The sequence below is a fragment of the Vulpes lagopus genome, chromosome 15 (assembly GCF_018345385.1).
Source record: "Vulpes lagopus strain Blue_001 chromosome 15, ASM1834538v1, whole genome shotgun sequence".
Lineage (NCBI taxonomy): Eukaryota > Metazoa > Chordata > Mammalia > Carnivora > Canidae > Vulpes > Vulpes lagopus.
The window spans coordinates 39,362,746-39,373,966 of record NC_054838.1 but is presented as its reverse complement, the minus strand read 5'-3'; the positions used below and the strand labels follow the sequence as shown (position 1 = coordinate 39,373,966).

The window sequence follows — 11,221 nt, the reverse complement described above, 5'->3', positions numbered from 1 at the left end:
ACATTGCTCACAATGCAGAGGAGCCTTGGAAACACTATGGTAAGTGAGAGAAACCAAATACAAAGAGTCACACATTCTGTGATTCAATTTGCATGAAGTATATATAATAGACAAAAATCCATAAAAACTCTAAAGAGAGTTGAGGGTTGAGGAAGAATGAGGGGGTGTGATCAGGGAGTAAATATTAATGGGTTCTTGTTTCTTTTGGAAGTGATGGAAATGTCCTGGGAGTAAATAGTTATGATAGTTGCACAATTCTTTAGACATTACCAAAACCCACTAAATTATGTACTTTAAAGGAATGACTTTAATGGTATGCAGATTTCATCTCACTAAAACTGTTAATAAAGAAGAAAAGGCATTGACTCTATTCCAGAAAATGCTCCAAAAAATATAAACAATTTTATTAAAAGAAAACTTAATAAACAAATGTATACATTCAACATGGTTATGCCATTTTACAAACATATAACAGTTCTGTCTCTTAAGTCACAGCGTGCTTCAAGATGGTATTCTCTTGTTACCTCCTGTGAAAAAGTTTCAGGACAGGAAGTCCCTCAGACATGGGAATTCATCAAATAAATGCTCATGAAACTTAATTTTTCAGGGGGTACCAAAGCAAAGGAAAGGCTTCAGAGGGAAAGAGAAGGGGGAAGGAGGGAAACTATATATGAGGGAACCTCTGGAAACATCATAGAAGCTCACAGTTCCATTGTCATAATCCAGAAACACTCCAATCCGACCCAGAGGCCTTTTCACAAACTGGAATAGGGTTGGGGAGTTGGTGGAAAGACTATAACGATTGTTTATCTTCAGAGAAAACAGAAAAAATGCTTCTTCAGGGTGAAAAACAGCATCAGCCTCGCTGGTAGAGGAATCTTTACAGACTCCCAGGATCCAGCTTGGCGAGTATGTGAGGTCCACCTCCCAGTAATGCCTACCGCAGGTGAAGACCTGAGGTCCTGGGGCTGCACAGCCCTCAGTACCCTGGGGCTCTCCAGATATGTCTCGTTGGGCGACTCCAAGCAATGTACTTCCAGGATCCTTAGAAAAGCGCATGTACTGATTGGTGGCTTCCTGAATCAGAACATTATCCACTGTGGAGAGGCAAAACTGAGGTCAGCAAATGGGATTTCCATGTCCTGAGGGCCAGGGGCTCCCTACCCGCCAACTACACCCTTCATTACCCCTCCTCCAGGGAAACACAAAACAGAGTAAAGAGAGTTCAGACTCTGAACTGTCTATGAAGAACAAGAGTTGTTACTACCTCTCTGTCTCTAGCACACAGAAACCCTTCAATCATACAGAAAAAGGAAAGCATCCAGACATATTGTGAACTGGGAAGCAGTCATTGAATGTCAATCTGGATAATTTATTTCAGGACACACCTAGGTTTTTTTTCTTTTACTTTAATTTTTTCTTTATTTTAGAAAAACTCTTCTTGTGTTTTTTGTCTTTAATACTATTTAATAAATAGCACTTAGCTATTATGTGGGTCTTCCCTGGGATATAACTAGTACCTGTTACATTTTTCAAATGTCAAAAATTTGATAGAAATCCACATATGCAAAATTTAGAACTTCTGAAAAGAATGTTCTGGTTTTACATTATCTGTTCACACCCCAGATTCAGTGGAATCTCAGTATCAGTTCTCTGCTGTCTAGACTTGCTCTCTACTGTAGGCCTCTATGTTTGAGCCCTGTTCACATATCCCTTGCCTTTTCAGTGGTTTTGAGATTGATCTAATAACATTAAAATTATTCTGCCAATGGCAATTTTGGTCTTTCTCCATCAAAACTTTCTGAGTTTATAAGTAATAACTGTTCTTTGAACAATGCATGATAAATGCACTCAAATATGAAACAATTTAACAACCACCAATGCCACACCCAAAACTTTCAAGAGTAGAATAAACCAAATAAATATACAAATATTGTTTGCTACTCTGAGAACTAAATATTCTATCTCTTCCTAACCACATGACCAACCTGATTGCTTTTCTCTTGCCCTATTTATGTCAGGTGTAACTAAAAATATGTGTCATGCTTTGCATTTTGGCAAAGTATAAGTTGGAAAATTTAGTCTTGGTCATTTTTTTTTAAGATTTTATTTATTTATTTATGACAGACACAGAAAGAGAGAGAGGCAGAGACAAAGGCAGGAGGGAGAAGCAGGCTCCATGCAGGGAGCCTGACATGGGACTCGATCCTGGGACTCCAGGATCACACCCTGGGCTGAAGGTGGCGCTAAACTGCTGGGCCACTGGGGCTGCCCTAGTCTTGGTCATTGTAATATGACTATTAAGAGAAAAGAGATAATAATTTTGGAAAGTCATATATTACCTTCATATCAGGAAAAAATATATATATATTTTTTTTAGGAAAAAATAAAATTAAAAGGGAAGTAGGCTCATTTCCAAGAACCAAGGATATGGAGGCCTGATTGCCAAAGCGCTTTCTCTTACCTCTGAAGTTGTTTAGTATATCTAGGATTCCCGTGATGCTCTGTGGAGTGAGCTCTGGGTTCACTGGCTGAGGCTTTTGTACCTCCACCAATTCAGTCCTGTATAGAATGACATCAGTTATATTTCCGAGCCAAAGGTCAATCACACAACCATTAAAAAAAATCAGTTTTTAATCAAGGAGTTTTCATCATAATTCTCTCATTTTAGTTAATTGGGTATACATTATATTCTACACGCTTGGGGATATAAGAAATGTGACTGTTTTTCTAAATTTCAATTCTATTGAATTCCAACTTCCCTATTCTTCTCAGATATTATTCCATTTCTAAAATCACTGAGAATCATCCCTTCCCTTTGCTCCAACCTCAGGTAAAGCAAAGATCCTTGGGGTCTTACAGAGAGCAGCATGTTCAGCTCAAGCATTTGGGATTGCAGTGTGCAAGTAGTCGCCAATGATATATTCAGGAAAGCCTACTGAATCATGCAGCTTTACTCTTTTCTATCCAGCAAGAGATTCTAATTCCAGCCTGGCAGCCTGGTCCTGAGGGCCTGAACCCCCAGTAAGCACCAGGAAGCCATCCCATCTGAGGCCTTGCCTATAATGAGATGTGCTGTTTCTACAGCCGGGAACAAAATCATGACCCTTTCCCCATTCTTAAGGAATCTCCCTCTTTCCTGTCTTTTTCACATCCAAGTCTCTAGGGAAGGGACCTTTTCTGTGACATCTTAGAAAGATTCCTTCAGCAAGATTTCTTGTGATGAGGCTGGAGAGGAAGGGGGAGAGGGGAGTGCCAGAATATCATGTGGTCTTTAAGTATATTTGAATCCAGCCACGTAAGAATACTTCTGAGACCAAGGTCTTCGGGCTTCTTTTAAAACACATAGAAAGTAGGAGTGCCTAGGGTAGCATAGTTGGTTCATCAGGAGTGTCTGACTCCTGATTTCCACTCAGGTCATGATCTCAGGGTCCCAGTTTCCAGCCCCAAGGCAGGCTCCATGCTCAGCAGGAAGTCTACTTAAGATTCTCTCTCCCTCTGCCCCATCCCCTGCTCTCTCTCTCTCTCTCTAAAATAAATAAATCTTTCTAAAAAACTACAACAACAAACAGAAAGTAGCCACAAAGAATGATGTGAAGAGGTCAAAACATGTACATCCACTTTATCAACAAAAGACTTCATCAGCAATCAGAATTTATTAGGGCAAACTCACCTTTGCAATACATTTCCCAAGTCCTGCAAGGAAAAAAAAAAAGTAACATTAATCATGAGGGTTTTATTCTTTTGTATCTTCTCTAGTATTCTTGTTCGTTTAAATAATGTATTTTTCCCTTATTCTCCTCTAAAGAACAATCAGAAACTGCCTTCATAATGGAACCTACACTAGAGCATGACAGGCCTCCTCAGGATGTATTAAGGAAGGAGGGAGGTTAGGAAGGTAGGTTTGGAGGTTAGGGATGTGTAGTGATGCATTATGATTTAGGTTTTCACTTCACTCATTGCCCATCGTATTCCTAAAAAGAAATCTGACATTTATGATAACAATGAAAGCAAAACAGAGAACTTAGATATAAAAAAAAATTGTAGAGTACATTGAAATTGATTACCAAATTCTACAATTCTTGCTTAAGCAAAAGATAAAATCTCAGTATCTTTGGCAAGTTACTTCTGGGGCGGAGGGCGGGGGTAGAACAGAGAGTGACAATGGATTAGGAAACATAAATGGAGGATTACTGCAACAAAGCTGACCTTCCTTTGCTTACAGGTTTTTTTTCTGATTTTGGATAGTTTATCTGCGTGGTTAGTACTCCTGATTACACAGCGATAATTTTATCCTAGGTGTTCCTAAAAGATGAGCAAAAAATCTCCCAAAGATTACCAGGATATGAGGAAATAAATGGTTGGAGAAACAATGATGCAAGTCAATGAGCATTATCATGTAGCTGAGAGTAACGGTATATGTGGGCCACATTTCAATGTCATGGCAACATTGCCCAAAAAAGCATTCCTGCCTCTGAGGATGGACTGTCCCTTCTCACCTGGAGTAGCTCCATGTCAGGCTTGTGGCACATCTCAGTCAGCTCTCTGTACATCTCTTTCAGGCTCTCTTTATGTTGGGCCATTCTGAATTCACTTTCCTTGAGTTGTCGGAAAATCTCCTTTGCTTCTTTCGCCACTGTCTCCAGATGGAGTTGTTCTTCCTCATGGAGAAATAGATGAATCTTCTGATATTCTGCTTTGATCATCACCTTCCTTAAGGCCACATAGTCCTGAAGAGATAGTAGATGTAAAGGGTTACATATCCTCACTCTCAACAGAGAGTACTATTTCCTTAGTGTCATCAAGAAAGTGCTTGACAAACTTTGTGCCTCACATCTCCAAGTGTCTTGGATATTTGCTGGTCCTTTCTGACCACCCTATCTCTATGTTCTTAGACTCCTTTCCTGTTTGAATCAAGCTCTCTAAGGAGTCCCAGTATCTGTCTCTCTGTGATGCTCTGTTAATTATTTCCTTTCTTCCTGCAACCTCTTTTTTTCTTTTGTTCTTTTGCCTGATTTTTCTAAAAATTTAAAAATATTTTTGTATATACCATATTTTATAGATTTTTAAATAATTCTCTACCTTTCCTCTAGGTACTATCCTATTGCTCTCTGTTTCACATCAAATGTATGATGATGTTTTCTTAAACTCAGTGTCTGAAAAGGTCCATCCAAACTTTCAAGGTTGGACCTATCATAGCCTAGTTAACTCATATGCTAGCATTCTTTGCACCAGCTTTTATTGGCCTGTATATTTGTGATTACTGATATATCATTTGAAACTACTACTTTTTCCTGGAAAAAAAAAACATTATCTTTATTTTGTAACTTAAATTAAGCTAAAAGTCTCAACTAGCATTATATCAATCTGCATAAGAACAGAACATTTTCATTCTTACCTCAAATGACTCTATTTTGCTAACTTCTTGGTTCAGATTGTTTTGCATTTCCTGAGTCATATTCCATAAAGAGCCCATTCTCTTCAGAAGTTTCTCCTGCAAGATAACCATGAGCTTTAACAACACAGAAAATGATATTATAGATCTCATTTCCTTACCTATGGGAAAAGGTAGTGGCTGAGAAAACTGTAATCTTGAGTTACCATGGAGTGGTCAGATTTCTTTCCATTAATCTAATTTGATTCCAAAATTTGGGAAATCAGAGATGACAAACATAGTAGAGATTTGCGGGCACTCTGTAGATAATATAATCCATTTCCTGATAAATTAGTGCTCAGAATTTTATATAACCTGACTATGAAGGAATCAAGCTTGCATCAGAAGCCACTGTTCCTGGTACTAGCCACCTGCCCCACAATGGCATCACCTGCACATATTTGGACAATGTTTCTAAGGACATGCTTGAGGCTACTTGCTAGAGGCTCAACATAGCTATGATTATAGCATCAAAATTGGTCAACAGCAGGGTGTCTGGGTGGCTCAGTCGGTTAAGCTTCTGCCTTCAGCTCAGGTCGTGATCCCAGGAACTTGAGATCGAGCCCCATGTTGGGCTTTCTGCTCAGGGGGAGCCTGCTTTTCCCTTTCCTCCTCACTTATACTCTCTCTTTCTCAAATAAATAAATAAAATATTTTAAAAATTGGTCAACAGCATTGAAAGGATGCATGTACATCTTGGTATTTCTATTGAAAGATCACCTCCTCTGCCATTTCCACTCACATCAACTTCCTCATCACTTTCTTCATCTTTCTCTCTGGTTTAGAAGCCTAGAAGATTCCAAATTGCTTTAGAGGCTTCACTTACCCTGTGTTCCTCAGCAGCCCACTGTACTGAACAGTGGCTATGAGCCACGTGTTCTGGTGATTCAGAGCAGGACACGCAGAGCAGGCGCTTGTCAGCCTCACAGAAGAGCCCCTTTGATTCTTTGTGCACCACACAGATCTGCTCCACGAAGCTGTCGACATGGTAAGTTCTGGCATGTCTGGCAAGGGAAGCCAGTTTCTTGAGTGTAATATTCGTTTTGAAATCTGACTTCTGTGAAATTCCCCTGCATTCAGGGCAATACATTGGGGTTTGGGCTTCCTCCCAGCAGAGGCGCAGGCAGGGACTGCAAAAGCTGTGCCCACAGTCAATGGTGACAGGATCCAAGTAGTAGTTCATACAGATGGAGCAGATGAGTTCATTCTGAAAGGCTTGCAAGGTATCCAAATCCATGTTTCTGTAAATTAAAAAAAAAAAAAAAAAAGAAGAAAAAGAGAAAGTCATTCTTCTGCCCCAATAAGGAAAAGAAAAAAAGCCTATTTAGACTAAAGCCTGTCTGCTTGAACTTTATCTAATTACCTACCAATTTAACCCCAATACAAATGAGGCATGGTAAGTATAGAAGCTTAGGCTTATGCTGTGAAACAAATGAGAAAATGGGACAAGAGCATCTTCACCATCCTTTTTGTTTCAAATAGACCATGTTCTCAATCAGAATTAAACTACATGGACAAACTTAAAGATTGGGGAGAGAGTCAAAGTTAGGATGATTTCAGAATTACATTTCTTAGCTGATCAGTCCAGAAGCACATATAGAATCTCAAGCTCTCCCTCTAGCTCCATAAGGCCACAACTTCAACACACACACACACACACACACACACACACACACACACGGACTTCATCTTTATGTTAATAGCCTCCATGCATCCTGTCTCCAAACTGACAAGTGCTCTCTTCTAAAGATAAATAACATTGATTAATTTAAGTTTGTTTAACTTGATCAGTGTTAACTTCACCTTTGACTTCTGAAACTATAATCAGTTGAATTTATGCTTCTAACTTTAATAACAAAACTCTTCCTTTCAGGAAATAAAGTATAAAAATTGTCTTTTGTCTCTAGTTCAGGAAATAATTTTTCCTAGAGTCAATTCAGATCATCGGAGCATCTTCATATCTTGAACTGGTGAATGTTCAAGCTACAGTGCTAATTAGCAACAACTAATCTTTTATTTTTTTCAAACAAAAAAGAGAATAAGCACTGGGATTTCCTTACTGCACTAAAAACAGAGATGCAGTTAAATGAAGCATGATCAATTCATCATTTTCATATTTCCTTGTGGTGACCAACACCACTTCTTGGGAGTCCTTACCGGTTTGTTGGATCTATTTTGAACACTTTTCAAATAGTTTGCAAACTGAAGGGGGAGGGATAGTAAATAGACTTTTACAACAAGAGTTTTCTAATTCATTCAGCACACTAAACTTAGGTTGATGGGTGTAGAGACTATTACATGCATACATTATGTTGAATATTTCAGGCACTTTATGGGTTTCATAACTGCATAAAAACTGCAGAAATCTCATGGTGCCAAGGTGGCTCAGTCAGTTAAGCCTCCACAACTATTGCTTTTGGGTCAAGTCATGGTCTCAGAATCTTGGGATCAAGCCCCCATCAAGCTACACACTCAGCATGGGGTTTGCTCATCCATCTCACTCTGCTTCTCCTCCTGCTTTCTCTCATTCTTTCTCTCTTTCAAATAACTAACTAACTAAATAAATAAATAAAATCTTTTTAAAAAAATCTGCAGAAGTGTCTAGGACCTAAAATTTTTTTTTAGCAACACAAAAGGTAATAGAATAAAAAACATCAACTCAATATAACAAATATTAGTATATTAAAAATGCTCTAATTACAGATATTTTAAATATTGACGCCATTTTAAATAACTAGGAAAACTATTTCTTTGCTGGGACAAGACCCAAGCAAGACACAGCTAAATTGAAAGTATTTGTATAAGAGAAAGTAGGCATGAAGATATTCACTGTAAATTCCATACTCACTGGCCTGTGTGGAAGGTTTGGAAGGTTTGGAAGTTCTGTCGATCTCAGGGGTCAGTAGGGACTCTGCTCTCCAAAGCCTGGCAGCTGCCAGTTCAGTCTATCCCAGGGAAGAAGTCCTCTCTGGATGAATGCGCTTTTTATATGATGAGGCTTGCCTAAGGTCACACCTACTTCTTGAGATTGGCTGTTGTCTTCAAAAAGAAGCGGAAGCGGTTGATTAGATTAAGTGGGAAGGTATTAAAATGGCTAGTTAGAGTTTATAGAGAACAACACGTGAGCGCTAATGCCCTCACAATCTGGACTTGCTTTGGGATATGATGGAAGAAGCTGACTTCACACAGGTCATTCAAAAAGACACTTTAACTGAAGCAATTACTTCATTAAGTGATTCTTTACTCAACAAGCTTTAAACTCACAATTTTTAAAATTTGTTTTCTTACTCTTTATTTATATTTTAAAATATTTTATTTATCTAAGAGGGAGAGAGAGAGAGAGAGAGAGAGCAAGAGTCGGGGGGAGGGGGAGGGGGGAGAGCAGACTCCCTACTGAGCAGGTACCCCCCCCCTCCCCCAATGATGTGGGGCTTGATTCCAGGACCCAGGATCATGGCCTGAGCCTCAGGCAGACATTTAACCGATTGAACCACCCAGGTTCCCTGTTACTCTCCTTTTTAAATTTATAATTGCTAATTAAGCTCTAACTATTGTTTATCTGAGTATGTCAAGACAATAAACATTAAATGGAAAAACCCACATATCTATATTGTGCGACTTTCTCATAAAAAATAAAAAGCTCAGTTGGTTAAGTGTCTGACTCTTGTATCAGCTCAGGTCATGATCTCAGGGTCATAGGATCAAGCCCTGCAGGGCTCCACACTAAGTACCGAGTTGGCTTGGGATTCCTTCTCTCATTCTCTCTCTCTTCCTCTTCCCCCACTCATGCATGCGCCCTTGTCTCTCTAAAATAAATAAAATCTTTAAAAAAGTAAAATAAGAGATAAGAATGAAAAAGTGCATCTAGGCACTTAATTGGGTTTTAAATAATTGTATATATAACTCTGCTAGTTTTATATAGTTGTATATATACATTAGCTAGTTTTTCTTACTGTCAATATTTGATGACTATTTTGAAATGACTGGTTCATGTAAAAATAAAATCTATTGGGGATCCTGGGTGGCTCAGCGGTTTTGCGCCTGCCTTCTGCTCAGGGTGTGATCCTGGAGTCCTCGGATTGGGTCCCACATTGGGCTCCCTGCATGGAGCCTGCTTCTCCCTCTGTCTCTCTCTCTCTCTCCCTCTCTTTCTCTCTCTCTCTCTCTCTCTCTGTCTCATGAATAAATAAATAAAATCTTAAAAAATAAAATAAAATCTATTTTGCAGATTCTTGTATCTTGGCAAATAATTTTAAACCAAATTCTTTATATATATGAGATATATCTCCATGTATGTGCTTGTATTATATTATATGTGATAATACTTATCTACACAAAAATTATGTGCACAATTATCTTTAATGAAATGCACACAGAAAATTATTTTTAATTGAAGTATAATTGACATATAACATTATATTATTTTCAAGTGTTACCATATGATTTGATGTTTATATATATTACAAAATGGTTAACATCCAGCAACATACATAGTTACAAAATTTTTTCTCATCGTGAGAACTTTTTTGTTTCAAATTTTTATTTAAATTCTAATTGGTTAACATATAGTGTAATACTGGCTTCAGGAGAAGAATTTAGTGATTCATCACCTACATATAATGACCAGTGCTCATCACACATGCCTTCCTTAATCCCCATCACCATAACCTATCCCCTCCCCTATCTCCCTCCAGCAACCCTCAATTTGTTGTTCATAGTTAAGAATCTCTGGTGGTTTGCTTCCCTGTATCTCTTTTTTTTCCTTCCCATATGTTCATCTGTTTTGTTTCTTAAATTCCACATGAGTGAGATCATATGATATTTGTCTTTCCCTGACAGACCTATTTTGCTTAACATAATACATTCTAGCTCCATCCACATTGTTGCAAATGGCAAGATTTCATTCTCTTTGATGACAGAGTAATATCCCATATATATTTATACAATATCTTCTTTATCCATTTCATGATGAGAACTTTTTAAAAAAGATTTATTTATTTTTTTATTCATGGACAATACAGAAAAAGAGGCAGAGACATTGGCAGAGGAATATGCAGGCTCCCTTTGGGGAGCCCACTCAGGACTCCATCCCAGGACCCTGGGATCACCACCTGAGCCAAAGACAGATGCTCAACCACTGAGCCACCCAGGTGCCCTCATGGCAAGAACTTATAAGATCTTTTTTATCAACTTTCAAATTTGCAACACAGTATTATTAACTATAGTCACCATGCTGTGCATGCTGTAGAAAATTATTTTTAACAGAACTGCCATATTACCTATATTTTGATACCTATCACAGTTCAACAAGTCATCACTGCTTATATACAAGTTGTCTCACTAAATGACCTAATGCTTAGGGATTTAGGGTCTATTTTTATAAACATGTGAAAATAATCTAACCTTACTAGAAATTTAAAAAGTGAAAATCTAAATAAAAATCACCTTTTAAAAGTTATCAAGTTGAAAAATTAAAGATAAAAGCCATAAAAGCTAGATATCCTAAGAAGAGGTAAAATATTTGTTCTCTTCCTGAATGCATTGGGTTATAAATTAATAAAAGTTTCAGAAGCATCATTTGACCAGCAATTATGCTTCAAAATGTATTCTAAGGAAATTAAGTATTACTTAGTATATACTATTATATACCATTATGGTATATGTTAGTAACATATATATATAGATATATATATAGATATGTATATGAGGACTTTTCCAGAAATTTTAATTCTGGGTAAATTGCCTCAAACATTTCTTAACAGGTTGCATGTCATCTACATAAGTATA

At 37.8% G+C, this 11,221-nt stretch overlaps 1 protein-coding gene across 1 annotated transcript; it reads right to left on the bottom strand.

The window, feature by feature from the left end:
- Positions 1 to 457: 457 nt before the first annotated feature.
- Positions 458 to 8,462, bottom strand: LOC121476442 (tripartite motif-containing protein 64-like). The gene is made up of 7 exons (XM_041730464.1): positions 8,283 to 8,462; positions 6,261 to 6,675; positions 5,399 to 5,494; positions 4,500 to 4,730; positions 3,674 to 3,696; positions 2,465 to 2,562; positions 458 to 1,097 (listed from the first exon to the last, which is right to left on the bottom strand). Exons 2-7 carry the CDS (start codon positions 6,669 to 6,671, stop codon positions 604 to 606), a joined length of 1,353 nt encoding a protein of 450 aa, XP_041586398.1. The 5' UTR covers positions 6,672 to 6,675; positions 8,283 to 8,462; the 3' UTR covers positions 458 to 603.
- Between the last annotated feature and the right edge of the window lie 2,759 nt (positions 8,463 to 11,221).